We start from the raw sequence: 16,483 nt of genomic DNA, 5'->3' as shown, positions 1-16,483 counted from the left end.
TGTAAATTATTCTCCGTGCGTTCGTAAAATTAGAGCGATTCTAATGCGAGTGATGTAACTAGGCGAAGGTCGCGTTATCATATGTAGCTACCGATCCTGCCAATTTCAGATTTCCTATGATTGTGCTGGATCTCCTAACTTGATCGCAGATGGAACAAGCATCAAAAGATTTCGCATACAGAATATCTAATTTTTGTAATTTATGGCGATGATATCGATGACATCGACGATCTGATGTGAAAACATTTTGAAGAAACGAACGATAAAAATGAAACAAGTAAGATAAAGGCAGGAGAGAAAAGCAAGATGTTAAATCGAAGAGAATTTTCCTTTACTTCCTGTTTTCGATTACGACTGGAGTTAGTGGCAAGTATTTACTTACTTTCCCAACCTATGTTCCCCACTCTTCTCCTCAACTTTTTCACGTTGCAGTTGCAGACCGTTGCTTGATCTCCGAAAGTCCGCTACTTGATCTCAGTCTGGTGCGCACCGTCGCTGAGTGAGGGTGTTGATCATTCCCTGGCACGTTCTGAAGTGATACAACGAATCAACAGTAGACGAGCAACAGGTAAGTTAAAATAATTTCTCTTTAAGCTTACAAATTCATACCGGTGCATGTATATAATTGTTCAAACTTTATGTCGAAATCATGTAGCGTGTTCTACTTTATTCGTTTCTTTAGCGTTGGTGATATCTTTTTTGCAACATGTTGTGGCGAGAAACATTGTGTTACTAATTGTCACTAAACCATCCGTTATTCGAAAATTTATTTAAGGAATCTTTAGTAAGATATGTTGAAGGGTTTTAACTAATATATAATCGTATAGCAGTGTTTAAATAACTGTCTATCTGCTGTCCTATTTTGCTTTCACATCTAATATTAGCTAAAATTATTTTAGGTATCGTTTCTAGCTTGTAAAGTGAAAAGTTTATTCCACATCGTTATAAAACTTGTTAAAAAGAGAATCAGAGTACAGCGTAGTTTTCAACGTACTTCGCAAATGAAATTCGCATCGACCCAATACCTTCTAGTATACTCTATCGAACGCGTTAATTAACTTATGATACCTGAGTATAGATAAGCCGACTAATGACGCAACATGTGCTGCGTTTGTACAAGGTATCGTTAGAGAACGACTAGTCACGTCATTCCCAAAATCTTCCGAATGAAATTTTGCGAGATATTCTAACGACAATGACACGAAGCATCCTCGTACCTGTCACACCAGCGAAACAACTTCGCTCCCATTTTTATCTCAGCAGAAACGCAACATTTGCTTCGCTTCGAGAGTTTGCTGGCTAACCGCGAAGAATTGTGGGAACATTGGCGAAGTAAAAGTAAAGCAGCTACGAGTCGCGTTTCGCAAGTCGGAAATTCGTACGGTGGTTGGTCTGACGTAACCCGTTACGAACCGTTGCGCGTTCAATGGTCCATATTGCGCGTTACTTCTCAAACAGAATAAACATCGTCTCCGATGATTTAGCTATGCATCGAAATATCTTTCTAAGAGTTTCTTCGTTAGATATCAGAGGACGTGAAGACTGATAGGAACGTGAAAGACATAATATCAGCGTGGTTGAACAAAAAGTCACGATCCTTAGCTAGTGCTTCCGCGTTTCTTGCAGTTATTAATAAAAGCTCGTTCTCTGTACACGATGGGGCGACTGCGAGCCGCCTCTTCTTCGGCAACGGGACGATCTCACGGCCTGTAATCAGTCGGCGGATCTCCCAAGAGCTAATTAGAAACTTATGGAGAAGAGGTTTCTGTCAGCAACGTTCCTCAAGCCAGCGGAAGAAGCCTTTTCCTCTGGTAACGATAACAGATCGTTATGCGCACATACGCTCGTGCTTTTCGTCTACAATTTCATCCGTTCGAGTTAGGTGCAATTACTCTTAACTGCTTCGAACGAGCGTTCGCAGTCAGTAGAGGTAGAACAGTCGAATATAGGATATATTTGATGAATTCTCGTAATTCGAATACATAGTATTTCTGAACGAGTTATAGACATCGGAACCGAAAGTAGGTTCTTTAAAAGAGGAACAGCTTTACTGCCAAAACATTAGAGCCAGGTGCGCGTTTTCGCGCTGCGTATCGTGACACGAAGTTGCATGACGCTACGTCGTTAGCCAGGTATTCGTAAATGCAGCAAGTCCTTGGCAAAGTCTTGAATCAATTGTTTTCCGTCGAAGCGATAAGAAAAAAAAATAGCCGGTAGCAAAATAAATCGATTCGATACGATTACTTTGAAGCCTAAAAAGCGAGAGACGCAAAGAGACTTTGATATGGCGGAACGGCGGCGAAGGCCAACGAAAAAAAGTGCACCGATGCAACTTACCGTAACGATCGTGTCTGTTATTGTCGATTGCATCGTGGAGCGCGCACGTGCCAGCACCAAGTGCAACGTAAATAGCTTCCGCGATGTGTCTTGCGGCAGACCGCAAGAAGAAAGAAATTCTGTCATTGAAATTGTCAACTAACAGTGCGCAAATCTTTCGATACTTTTTCCTAAGTTTCTTCGATACTTTTGAAGGTGCAGTTTGCAACGCTTCCGCTTTGTTATTTCCGCTTTGAAACAGACTGACGCTGTTGTGGACGGAGCTTAATACTCGAGAAGAAAGCGGAGTAAGAAGGGAACAGCGAAGAGAACGCGAAGCAATTACTTTGCCCCACCGTTTAAATCGTTCGAGGAGTTTCGTTATTACCTTTTTTGCGAACATTAAAGTCGGTCGCCTCGATGGGCGCATATAGAGAGAGAGTTTCACTTTTCCCACGATTATCTGTCATCCAATGATTTCAATCGATCGGGTTTTTTCTCAATTATTGGCAATTGCACCAGCGGCGATTAGTACATACTCATATAAGTGCAAGTGATCGTTTCAACCCTGAAATCAGTCACGCAACATTTACTATAGTATTCTGTAGTTCGATCGGGAATCGAATGTTCAGCGATAAATTTCGTTTCGCTGAGACTAGCACGGTTATGAAAGAAGAAAAATGTTGAGTATGTGGCTGGGCGATCCAGAGGTATATTTCCGCGGAAGGAAAAGTCTGGATGCAGCGACAAAGATTTTCGGTGTTAGACTAATGGAGCACGCCGATCTGCTTAATCTCGAGCAACTCATACGTCCGGAGACGTATGAAATTTTTGGAGACGTGGACCTCGAACGCATCTTGTATTCAATTAACTAGACAATCGTTTGACAATTTTGCAACATGATAACAGGAAACGTTTGTTTGCAGCGAAGCGAGTTGTCTATCAATGGTGCAGTGTAACGAAAAGTGTGAAATCGTTTCAGGCATATGCCTTTGCAATTATCCGAATGTGCCGTCGGTGACTCCAGATGATTGGCTGACTTGGTTGTACAGATTGTACAAGTAATGGAAACTATTTCTGTCGAACACAAATTTCATTAACCCGTTAAGTGCAGCACTGATTATTGTTCGTTTAACGCGAATATTAAAAAGAGAAAGGTGAAATGCTCCTCTTATCTACAATTCGTTTGATAAAGGATCGAAGATGTGACAGAAGGAAACGCGATGTTTATACATATCCTCGTCTGGGACATACGATATACTGGCAACTTCTTCGCAGACCTACTGACAGGACTCTTCGATATCACGTCGTATTTGCAGCACGTGATTCTCGTGATTCCTCCTCAGATTATTATACGTGAGACCAAAGATGGATCTTTCGGTAGACGCGGCTCAAAACCACCGGTGGTTTTAATTTTCCAGCTGCCGCTGACGTGTTCGAACAGCAGATGATCAGGATCCCGCAATACTGTGCCGACAAGCCGTCCGTGCAGTCAATCTACATAACCGAACGTCATCTAAAAAATCCCAGGCTCAAGATTCGACGTGCTGTGTGAGTTGCGTTTCAAGCGACTTTCTGAATCGTTTCTTCTATTTATACATGGTGATTCCGATATTGTACTATAATTAGGAAGGAGCTGATCTCTCGTAAAAAAAGTAGGTCGAAAATACACGGTCTTAAATTTATGTTGCAATTGGAGCTGGAATAATATAATTAAAATGAAAAATATAAATGAATTCGCGTAATCTAATATTCAGAACAAAAACATTGTTTTAAGTAAACGAAATATTAATTCCATCAACGAAATATTAACAAATTTTTAGATTGGAGTACCACGTGAACAAATTTTATTTTATATTTTTGACTTACTTTCGCCTAACAAATCGCTTCCTTTCTTGAATGGACCACAAGTTTAGGATCATCCTGTATATTGGTCAGTTTGTTTACATAAAATTTCCGCGACGGCATGTAGACAAACAATTAGAAACGAACGAGTTCAAGGAGCACTGTAACCTCTGACTCATCGTAATAAAATACTAAATAGAAACATTTTGTTTCCCACGTAATAGAGAAGAGGATAACGACGACATAGTAGCGATCATCGACGCGGAGTCGAGCCTCGTAAAAGAATTTTATGGAGAATTTTACGTCAGCGAGATGATTCGCAATCCTGACAACTATCGACGATTGATCGTTTCCGAGGATGACGATGGTTTTGCTACTGGCGTAATGTTTCTCAATAGCAACGTAGATGTAGATACGCTCAATCAGAATTTCGAACTGCGACCGTACAATGGTCTTAGGAAGATCCATGAAAAGGACAAATTTCTCCGACAAAGCATGCAGCCTGCCAGCAAGACGTTCTTCTCTATATTTTGGAGAAAGTCTCTTAAGGAATCAACGGAACAGTTAGTATTTTTTATTGTACTTCGTTTTGAGACACATCGAATTTGTGACTTATTCTTTTTGAAGACTAATTCTGGAGAATAATAATTTTTGAGAATTTCTTCTCACTGATATTGCTTCGTCTGAATTAGGAAATATGTTATTGCCACTTAATTAAAATTTATAGTTTAATTGCATACCAAGACAGTAAATACTGATTTTAATTCTAACGATTAATTTATCAATTTGTACTTTAGTTCAGTGCAATTACTTTCACTTGACTCGTGTATGCTTGTAAACGTAATAGCGTGTACATATAGCAATCGTTATTTTGAAATTTAGAAACACAACAGAAAAGAAATACAACTTTCCAACATCTCCAAATGAGAACTTGAAATCTATTCGTCTTGAGTAGATTTATCTGCCAGATGCATTTATGTCAGACATATTCACACTGCATTAGATCCTCCGAGAAACTTTCACCGGAAGAGAGCATGGAAAGCTTCGAGGACACAGACTCTAGAGTTTCTGCAGCTTCCAACGATGAATCGACGAAACTGATACCACCTACGAGAAAACTGATCGGTCCATCGATAATGTCCTCCGACAGTGATCTGCAATCGATAGCCGGTTACTTCGACACGTACTATCAATCAAAATTGATGACCAACGCGTTCACAGACTCATTATTTACTATACCACGTGAGTTCCCAACGAATTTCGACTTACTGTTCGATTTTTATTTAAGAGGAACAAAACCAATTGCGACATTTTTTTGCAACAAAGGAAGATCTATCGTTATCTTCAGTGACTCTTTCGGAGACCCAGTATTTGACAAGATCGATGTCCCTTCACAGCCTGTTTATCACGGCGATGTTAACGCATTCGTTTTGGAAATCTTCGCGATGAAAGATCAAATAAAACGTCGCTGGAGTAGGAACTTCATGGAGGCTGCGTTCGAGTGTTTTCCCGACTTGGATTATTGCGTGATCCTTCTGCCTTTCTCTCATCCTTACTTTCCTCTCCTCCAACATTTCGTGGTATATTACACTTCTTATTGACACATTCGAGACTAACATATTTCAAGATATTATTCTTGAAGTTATCCTAACGTTATCAGGGCAAAAGAAATATAAAGAAGTCATGGGATTTATATTTAATAGGAGCAATGAATAAATGTAATAGAACATATAGAATAATTTTATCTCGCGACTCAACGCCAGTTCTCGAATGAATTAACTTAACAAAAATTAGCAATATTTTGACGCTTTTTTAAACGATCCAGCGTGTGCCACTCAAGTGCAACAAGGATTATCCGATGACGCTATACGTAATGCATCGTACTGCTCTTTTGGGTCACATAAAGCTTCGAGAAGCTAAGCCTTCCGATAGAAACGACATACAAGAACTTTTACAGAATATTCCAAAAGCAGAGCAAGTTTTAATAGACTTTGACATCGCAATGGACAAAAAACCATCAGAGATGCAGTGTTATGTCTGTCAATGGAAGGACAGGATAATCGGTATAGCAATTCTTTGGTGAGCTTAGAAGGATGTTGACTGCTTTTTAGAAAATTTTGTACATCTCGATGAACATCAACGATGATATAAATTCCATTAGTGTCGAGAAAGAAGTCACGTATATTAGACGACGTTATCACATAGAAGATTACATCGCAGAGAAAAATATACCTGGCGATGCTTATGGACGTATTCTACATTTCATACTGATGCCAGTTTTCTCCATTCATCTGCCCTTCTTCTTCTGCGAGATCGCTCGTTTTAGTGGCATGATCGTTCTTTATTATCGACTTACAGAAACAGCGTTGAGTGCATTGGTAAAATTCGACGATAAAATTACATTCCGCTCGAAAGTCTTAGGGCACATCCTACTTTTAATAAAACTTTGGTCAAACTTTTATTATAGATCATGAATTTTAAATTGCATATATTTATTAATATTAATTTCATATTTTAACAGCATCGACAGAGTGTTAAGTTAAATAAATTATTACAACATTATTCAGCCATGATCTCGTCCAATTTTAGAACAAATATAGTAACTTTTCTAAGACTTTCGGGTGGGCAACAAATACAGAGTCAGAAAGAGGATACGCGTTTAGTTTCGTGGCTTGTTGATATTATTTGGCTTACCAGGAATAGAATAGTATCATTTGCTTTCCTAAGTATTGCAAATATACGAAGGTATTTGCCACATTTATTTTATTGGTTGAAACTGCTCTCGGTGTTGGTCTTTACATAACTGACATCAGCCTGAAAAATTCATCATTGTACTATGGAACATAGTTATACAAATAGTATAAAATTCTTGCTGAATTATATTTCTTAGCAATTTCTGGCTTTCCTGTTCCTTAGACCTTGTTCTTTAAATACTTAAAAAGACCACAGATTGATACACAATCTGGAGATCTTGCAGGCCATTCTGTTTCACCTCCTTCTAATTCACATGTACCCTGTAAATCAAAAAGTGTTAGCACACCATGAGATAAAACGTGTAACCACCTTTCTGACTTACCCTGTAGTTCATCCTGAGACGTACTGCTATTTTAGACTCGTACGCATCCTCTGACAATATGCTTGAACACTATGGTTCCTGTGAGGCCTCGTCGAAGAATCGAATACAAGTATCATGGTTTCGTGGAAACTGACGAGTCTATGCAACGAACTGAACATTTTTCGCTTTTCATGACGTCACCAAGGATCGCATTGATACCAAAACCGATCATCGAATCGAGGGTGGTTGTGGTGGGCGCCTCGGATTGTGCTGTTGCATTCTTAGAACATCTTATTTTTGGGTAAAATTGAATTAAAAACTGAAGGAACTCTAAAGGTGAACGACAAACTCTGTTTTCTTAAATTTAGACGAAGCTTTATACGATTCGCGAATATCACTCTGATATCACCACACGGCTTACCTTTCGAGGACGAAGACGAAATGTGCGCGCGTTTGCTACCCTTCAAAGGCCGATATTGTCCGAGGTATCGCCGGCTGATTGGGGCACGTTTTCGAATTAGTATTGTATATGGAACAGTGACGTCGATTCAAAGGTATGGAAAAACAGAGAAGAAATAAAAACATCGCAGAGATGCGTTTATGGGAAATTGGAAGGTGCAAATATGTACAGAAAGCACGTATTATAATACGCAAACATATATAAAATGTCGAGTATAACACTCGTTATAGTATGTAATAAGTAAAAAACGTTTTCTACCTAGATTTCATTTTTCTAATTATCTTCATGAAAATATGAATTTTCATAAACATTCGCGATCCACATTACAGTGTTAATGAAATTTCTTCAAATGTTTTCTACAATGACACAAACAGGAAAGAGAAATACGTAACTGTGATGCATCAAGGAAACATTACATACGATTATCTCATCTTAACCTGTGGAATGCAGTATCAGCGTCCTCAATTTCAGGATGAATTGGACAAACAGAAAAAAGGGTAAATCAAGAAGATAAAGTTCTAGAAATTAGAACGAATATCAACAATTATTTTTCCCTCGCCCAGAGAATTTTTGCAGCACGAAGCACCTTGGAACTGCTTGACGCTTAATGACGATACAGAAGCAGCTATCTGTTTAGAGAAGATCGAAGAGTTGACGAATAAATTGAAACGCGAAAGTTAGTCGTCCGATCAGATTTTACGAAAGAAGAACTCAAACATTAATACACGACATTTTTCTAGGGAAGATTATTTTTTATGGACATAACATCGATTGTTATTGCGCCCTTCAAGGATTGCTCGAATTTGGAGTTAAGGGTTCTTGGATCACACTGATCCAACCGCCATTGCAAAAGTGTACATCCTACGAAAATATCTTCTTCAACGATTGCGAAGTACAAAAAGCACGCGAATTAGATTTGTTTATCTTTAATCGTTCCAACGACACTCTTCGACTGCACTGTACAACACTGAGCAACTATTCTATTATTGATATACAATATTTATACGTTTACTGATACCAACAGCCTTATTCTATTACGAAAAGAATGTTCATCTTCAATTAATATTGGAATATCTTTTAAACCGAGCATTTTTAGAATCTCGTTGTACCTTAGTTCTTTTATATAGAAATTTGAAAAACATATTGCTTAATATATAAAGAAATATGTGGCTGTCGAAGGTGTACGCAGAAGTGATGAAGTCGATTTCGAAGAATAATATCGAGGTGTTCGTGGGTTGGGAATTGATCGATTGGCACGTAAAAAGCTTGCCACGAGGAAAAATGATAGAAGCGATCGTAATTCGCCTGAGAGATAAAACCAGAACGTTGGACTGCGACGCCTTTCTAAATTTTCACGAGAAGACCATTAACATGAAGATATTTTTGGGTGATTGCCAAATTTCGACGTCAACGAAGTTCATAATTCTGTACACGACCGCCGACTATGATTCACCAACGCGTTCGATCCTTTTCAGCGATCTGTAGGTCTGGACTTATGTTCGACGGCCAGCTGGTCATAGACACGGAATTAAGGACAAACGATCCATCGATCTTTGCTGCTGGTAGCATAACTAAGTATTGTAGAAGATTCTACTTCGAAGCCTGGCAACATATATACTTTAATAGTATAGAGATCGGCGAGAAAGTTAGTAGACCAAAGCGTCCTTGCACGATTCATAAATATTGCGGTTTATTGGCTATAAACTTTTCTTTTATGATCTTACGAGTTTTAATGAAAATTAATATTTCAAAACAGACAAATATACAGGTAACTGTAACTTTTTCTTCGTAATTTCTTAGTAATTAAATTGATGGATAGAAACGTTAAAATATTTTCGGGTGTAAACGTTTAACACTGGTAACTTGTGATTTGTACAATTTTGCTCACAATATTAATTCAGTTCCACAAGATGACTGAAATTTTCAAATCTGCGAGTCTTTTAATTTCACGAAGCTCATTAATATCTGATAGCTGGCGAAGATTCTTCGATCGGTTATCGAAAATGAACATCAAGGCAGCGAGACATCGGTCGCACAATTGAAAAGCAAGGAAGATCAACCGATAGTCGTGTTTCGATCACCGAAAATCGTGGCCTGTACTTTACCCGGTGGTTATCGCTATCTTCACATCGGCAAGTCTGGAAAATCCATGTTACGCAAACCTACGATTCATTACAATGTTTACGTGAGTTTTCATTGTAGTTTCGCTACGTTTCGCGAGGAAATTCGTTTAAGCGATCGTATTTAGGGCCAAGTGCTGATAACAGGCTCGTGTACATCAGAAATTGGCTACTTCCGCATACAACTGAATCGGTTTGACATGATAGAAGCAATAACGTGTTTCAACAAGAAGGTAGAGAGACATATCATTTTACTTTTTCAATGATTTCAGAGTATGCATAATAATCTGCCAATATTTTAGGATTTTGAAGTGCGTCATATGGTCGCGTTATACGGAAAGCACGAGAGCTTACTGAACGAGCTTAAAATACGTTTCGAAGTAAATCGTTTTTCGCTTTTCTATGACGTAGAACCGAGAATGAAAGATCTAGAAAATAATTATATCTTTCACCGTGATATAGAAGTCGTTGATCTCGGACTTTTACGCGTATTTCCGGGAACCATGGGCCATGGCGATCTTCTACGATAGATTCGAGTGTCTTCGAGTGGAAAACCGTGCTACGCTCTTGTCGAAAACGGTAAGAGAAACGAACATTGAAAATAATCCACTCGAGAAACGAACGACGAATAAATTTTTCTCGCGATAGGCAATTCCTGGACAATCATTAGTTGACGATTGCGTGCGTGCACTAGTACAATCCAACTGGAATGCGGTGAGTCAAGAATTTATAAGCAGCCTGCAGATTTTTATGCAAATCAGTATTTTTGTATAATTTGTATAACGACGTAGAAGGTCACGTCTTTCCTTATCTTTCATACTATATAAGTTCTAGCAAATTGAAAGTTAAAGTGAAAGTATCATTTAGACTAATCATTTTTTTTCACCACGCCCCTTCAATACTTTTTTTTCGCATAATGATAGGAGTATTCGCAGTCTATTTATGAGATAAAAAGTTTGATTTTTCGTTTCGGATCGTATCAAATATCGGGTAACCTTCTTAGATACAAGACGACGATCGTCAGACCATCCAATCGAGATTCGCTGGCTCGGTGTATCAACAGGAAATAGAGGAAAATTTGCTAGATCTGCTACAGTTCTCCGAAGAAGACTTGCCTGTTTACTGCACTCCTGGAAAGTTCCGTGAATTATACGCGGACATTGAAAACAGTCCACTGTACACTGATTTGTAACTAAAGAGACTCGTAAAGATATTTAAACAGATATAGAAACTTTCTATAAATATATTATCTGCATTGCAGAAAACATTCAAACATTTTATTAATACTATGTAATGACACGACTGTCGTGATCGTATTTGTAAAGTTTGAAATAAGATGGACAGCTATAAGTGGATTCGATTCGTTGATTAAAATTTCGTTCGACAGAAAAAAATTCATTATAAACAAAGTTTTACCACGTTTATAAAAATATTCTACGGCAAACATTCAGATACTTTTATGTATTACCGTAAATGGGTGATCCTGTCACAGCTAATTTCCATTTCACGCTTTCTCGAACGAACAGGCACGAGATAAACGATGACAAAATAATTCGCAGCCTTTTTCTTCGACATGTAAAACGCGTTTTCGAATCACGCGTGACGCCCGCCAAAACCACAAACACGTTACAGATCGATGAATAGACGCTTCTGATTTTAAGATCGCCTTTTTAATCGGAAACTGTCCTCGATTGCTTCGTCCGTGCCTGTTTACTTGGCATGCTATCCAATCTGTGGGTCAAGTTTAACATTCCAAAGAGCTGCTCCATAAACATACAGCTCAAGGCATTTACTCGCCACCTACGCACCATGAAACGACAAATACGCGTTAGAGAAATATCACGGCACGCCTTTTAAACGCGAAATTGTCTCTCCGGTTGCTTATCAGCCTGTGCGAATCGCGGATCCTCCACTTACTCTCTTTGGAGAACAGGATCGCCTAATCTAAAAGAGAAAGTACGTTTGAGGCCTGACTTTAGCAGCGTTCGACCTGTAACACTTACACGTGAAAAACGATAATGAGACATTCTGTGTATCTAGGTACACTGTTCGAAACAATTAGTGAGTTGCTAGTATGAACAGTTTTATTGCGTCAATCGAACAAACAGAATTACTCAGGAATCCAATACTGTCATCTTTAATTAAGATGTTCTGCCAAGAAGTTCTTCATTTTTCAAGATAGGTACGTTGAAATATTTGGAATCCGTCAAATAAAATTGTATTATGTAGAGTATTACGAAATAATGACTCGCATTTTAAATTGAACGAGCACGAAACTTCACTGAATAAGTTACGAACAAATGATTTAGAAAATAATTATATCTTTATTCTTCAGATTTTTTGCATTGCTAATATAAAAATTAAATTTTAACTTTTGTACAGTAAATGTTGTAGAAGAAGTTGATAAATTAGTAGTATATTTACTGTCTTTATACCGAAGCTGCAAAAGCTTTTGTCGATTTACGAGGAATTTCTTTCCTTGGCGGGTTTATGTTCTTCATAGTTGGAAAATAGAAACCTGAAATAGTCATTAGAAAAATATACACATTCAAGAAACGCATATAAAAATCAAAGTGTGACATGGAAAATGATTCTCTATCTATTTTGAGCTGTTGTTGTGCTACCGTAGCAAAGTGGCGATTTAAATATAGAATAACGAGATGTTTTATCAATTACATGGCGCGGACAAGCGGCCAAATGCTTTACAGCTTAATGGACCAGTGATTCAGAACCAAAACCGGAAGCATCGTATAATCGTATAATTAAATATTTTGGCAAGGAACTTTGTTGAGGCTTCCGTTAGGTTCGTGCATCCTATCAAGGCTATTCCTTTCCTACGTGTACGCATTGATTAACATTTTTATATTGCTAGGCGAGCAAAATCAGTTGCGACAAAAGGAGGTAGAAATCAGTCGCGCGTGAACCGTGCGCAGGAACGTTTGATCTTCTATCGGTTAGGACGACATCCATTCGCGGAAATGAGCGTACCTAAGTCGCTTCAATCTTACTTTTACGAAAGGAAGTGCTATTTGTGCGAAAAACACACGGTTTATCCGGACCACGACGATGCTAAGAAATCGACGCACAGAGTGAGATTCAGTGAGCCCAGTAAGTGGTCAAACATTTTGGTCCAATGTAAACGAGTTCTTCTTTTTTTCATTTTATCTTATTTATTTATAATCGCAGCCACTTCTGAGAGTTACTAGTAGATTGCGAATTTTTATGCAATCGTAGGAAACTGGAAAGTGCAAAATTACAAAGAATGCACATTGTAATTTCTGTAATACCGAGGTTCTGCCTTTTTTAAGTATATTTCCAAAATAGATGAATTACATACTTATCAGCGACTGTCACAGTATACAGTTGTATTACATACGCTTGTCAAATACTATATTAGAGTAGCCTGCAATTGGGTAATCATAGATACGTATAATATTTACATTGCTATAATGGGTATATTATATGTAACAGATGTCAATTACCGCGTAGACTGTTGCCTCGCTGCGTATGGATTGGTTGAAGATAATTTATGTCATTTAAGAATCTTAAGAGATGTTTCCTTTATTACTTCCTTCTTATTTATCGTCGACGTAAAATTGTTTGGGATTTTCGACAATCAATTAATATTGATTAGTTTCACAGCGATTCTTGTGCAGTCAAATATCACATTTCTTCGAAGCGTCTTTCGTACTTAGATGGACGTGGGTAAAGTTTGTGCGACCTATTAAACAGCAGATGATTAAAATTGCGGTTGAATAATGTTTTTGTATATTACATATAGATATATTTATTTACGTATATCTACACGATTGTCACATATTTACCGACGAGCGTTATTTTGTTCGCTACATTTGCGTTACCCTCTATTCGCTAATACTACGATACGCGCGTAAAAAATAGCTCGCTTGCATTGAACATTACCATCAAAGAATTTGCGAGGTCTCCCAGAAGGAATATTACCAGGAAAGATATAACAAAAGCGATTAAAACATCGTTAAAGAAGAAACAGTAGTTATTCTCGTTCCTATGTAATCTGGTTTTGAAATGTATCCAAAAGCAGGGAGTCCCTGACGTTGGGTCAATGTCACGCTATTCTCGTTGCTCGTTTTGCTCCCCAACACGTGGACTTCGCAGCTGTTAAATCTCGTGGTAACAAGATTTCTCTGAATTTAGCCAGAGACTATGTTGTTCCATCGACTTTTTAAGCCTTTTAGTCTGTTAACCAAAAAAGAATTAACTTGTCACACCAGTTGGTCAAGTTCTTGGACATAATACATATGTATGTAGTTCTTTTATTTGTGAATTTTCTATCTTTTTAAGCGTCGTTACTTTTTTTTAACCCGTAAATCGTGCTATTCTTTAAGCAGAAGCGTTTAAATTTCTGGCGAATCAATTTCAAATCTTAGAGATATAAAAATGTATTACCAAATTTCGTAGATGTAATAATTAGAAATAATATAGGAAATGCCAGAAATTGGTCATTTTCACCACTCTGGTTCTAGCGTTTATTATAGTAGTTTCTGCTTAAAGGTCGCCTTGTTGAAACAGTCTAATATGGAATTAATGCGCGTTAAGCGATTCGCGTGTTCTTGCACCATAATAGCGTGACAGATACAAAACAACAGACGCACGTTTATGTAATACCAGTGTTATTATACAACTGTTACGATTACCACGCCTTCGTAATATAACTTGCGAATTAGTGATAATGCGAGACGCAGTTATGTAACGAAAATCGATTTACCCAATGGTCGGTTCTCTTTTAAACTAAGGAACAAATTTATGTAGCATATTATTAATTGAAAGGTCAGTTAACGAAAGAACTGAGAATATTTATACAGATTCATTAAAACACGGATGAAATTATTTTATTTGATTAACAGTTTAAGGCGTATCAGTGCGTGTGTTCTCTTCACCATAAAAGGGAATATTCAAGACCTACAATATATTCACGATGCGTCGCGCTGATTCACGCGTCTTTTATCGTGATAATTGTTACAATTTTTCTCTTAGCAGCCTTACCTCGACAGCCTTGTGTTTAAACGTTTGCGAATGGACGACATTTTTTCTTTACAGGCAAGATGTTAAGATCAGCTTCGCCACAATATCCCAGCAGAGCATCCGATGCTCGAGTGATCCGTCTGACAGCGGATCAAGAAGCTGTCCTCCAAGAACAATTCAATAGATGGCCCAGGGCACCTCATGCGGCGGATATCGTCCTTTTGGCAGCCGAAACTGGACTCTCAGAATCCGACGTTGAGGTTCTTATAGTTCTTTATTCTTTCTAAAAAAGAAATACAATAGATATTCAGAGGAAAACTTGATAAATCTCACATAATTTCTATTCATATGCAAACTGTACCAAAAATTGTGATATATAAACGAACAATTATACGACGTTGCTAATGACTAGACTGCGGATTTTTACGTATTTATGGAAAATTTGAAGATGCCAAAATGTGCAAAATGCATATAATATGCAAAAATATAAGATATACCTATAGGAGGAAACTTACTATAATCTTTAATAAGTAAAAAGAATTTCTATTTAATTTTTATTTATTTAATTGTGTTCATACATGCATATATTTATATAAAAATCCGTGATCTCCTAGTAATAGGTTTAATAATCTTTGATATTGAAGCAACATTAAAATCAAACAGAAAAAGAAAAGAAAAGAGAAAATAGAGTAGAACTCCTTATACGAGTATTTTGATACATATTGAAACTTTCTATTTTTGAAACTAACTATGTAAAATATTTGTTACTAACAGGGCTTTTTTACGATAATTCTTAAATATTGAAGTGGATAAATAATTTTCTTTGTCTCTAATTAATTAATAAATAAAATTCAATATAAAAATGTTCTATCATTTGGACATCTTTCTCTCTATTAATTCAGATATAAGAAGCTCTATAGTGTTCTGATAATGTTGTTAGACAAGAAAAATCATAGCTAACGATTTAATATTTCTTCTAGGCTTGGTATGCTATCCGATTAGCCCAGTGGAGGAAAGAACAGGGCCTGGGAGGAAATCTTGGTCTACATTAACGTTTAATATCGAGATATCTCGTATGTTATCTTAACTGTGTACCTGAAAATGTAATACGTATAAGGATTACCGATCAACATGACAACGATCTATTCTTTATCGATCTTCTGTTGCTTCTAGCTTAGTGGTTATGCTCGCATAGATTTCATTAATTTAGAGCTACACGACTTATGTTTATATTAATTGTGATCGTGTGGCAAAGCTAGATCGAATCGTTAGAAACAATGGTACTAAATATTGATTTTAAGGAGTAACTGTGAGTAAAAAGATGTATATTAGAACAATATTCGTAGTTACTATAATAATTTAATCATTTTATCATTATTTATTCCGATTTTAAAGTACACGAATATTAAAATGTTCGAATGAAAAACTATTTCCAAGTGGCTCGACATTTTTTAATCATAAATATGTCATGCAAAGAAGACATTACCAGTGAGTATTAATCATAGCATACGTAAGACCTGAACACAGGTCGCAAAACAAAATATATTAGTTGTAACGTATCAGGTACAACAGACGTATTTTAATGCTTTTAAATAGATGTACTAAATAATTGTACAAAAAACATAAATTAAAATGAAAATGTTTGTATAACTCAGTTACTTAAATAAATGTTACACAAAGAATTGA

At 37.2% G+C, this 16,483-nt stretch overlaps 2 protein-coding genes and 1 long non-coding RNA gene across 4 annotated transcripts; 2 read left to right on the top strand and 1 right to left on the bottom strand.

The window, feature by feature from the left end:
* The first annotated feature begins 928 nt into the window (after positions 1–928).
* Positions 929–12,237, top strand: LOC132912062 (cilia- and flagella-associated protein 61-like). Its single transcript, XM_060969172.1, is given in 21 exon segments — positions 929–3,175; positions 3,243–3,377; positions 3,512–3,761; positions 3,764–3,867; positions 4,386–4,805; positions 5,105–5,741; positions 5,987–6,240; positions 6,323–6,539; positions 7,273–7,517; positions 7,585–7,770; positions 8,051–8,173; positions 8,240–8,352; positions 8,417–8,682; positions 8,835–9,063; positions 9,152–9,464; positions 9,496–9,517; positions 9,649–10,029; positions 10,099–10,176; positions 10,259–10,375; positions 10,445–10,510; positions 10,800–12,237. Coding segments are annotated over 21 exon segments (4,515 nt in total). The 5' UTR covers positions 929–3,005; the 3' UTR covers positions 10,989–12,237.
* Positions 12,238–12,695: 458 nt separating this feature from the next.
* On the top strand, positions 12,696–16,479 carry LOC132911585 (uncharacterized). Its single transcript, XM_060968286.1, has 3 exons — positions 12,696–12,904; positions 14,873–15,057; positions 15,778–16,479. Exons 1-3 carry the CDS (start codon positions 12,775–12,777, stop codon positions 15,847–15,849), a joined length of 387 nt encoding a protein of 128 aa, XP_060824269.1. The 5' UTR covers positions 12,696–12,774; the 3' UTR covers positions 15,850–16,479.
* On the bottom strand, positions 13,077–14,921 carry LOC132911591 (uncharacterized). 2 transcript variants are annotated; one of them, XR_009659041.1, is made up of 4 exons: positions 14,819–14,921; positions 13,718–14,011; positions 13,279–13,517; positions 13,077–13,199 (listed from the first exon to the last, which is right to left on the bottom strand). It is a non-coding gene; the product is annotated as an uncharacterized LOC132911591 (long non-coding RNA). The 2 variants fall into 2 exon arrangements; XR_009659040.1 differs by having other exon boundaries at positions 13,083–13,517.
* Positions 16,480–16,483: the final 4 nt, after the last annotated feature.

This window comes from Bombus pascuorum, chromosome 11 (assembly GCF_905332965.1).
Source record: "Bombus pascuorum chromosome 11, iyBomPasc1.1, whole genome shotgun sequence".
Classification (NCBI taxonomy): Eukaryota; Metazoa; Arthropoda; class Insecta; order Hymenoptera; family Apidae; genus Bombus; species Bombus pascuorum.
This window is presented reverse-complemented; position numbering and strand designations above follow the sequence as displayed.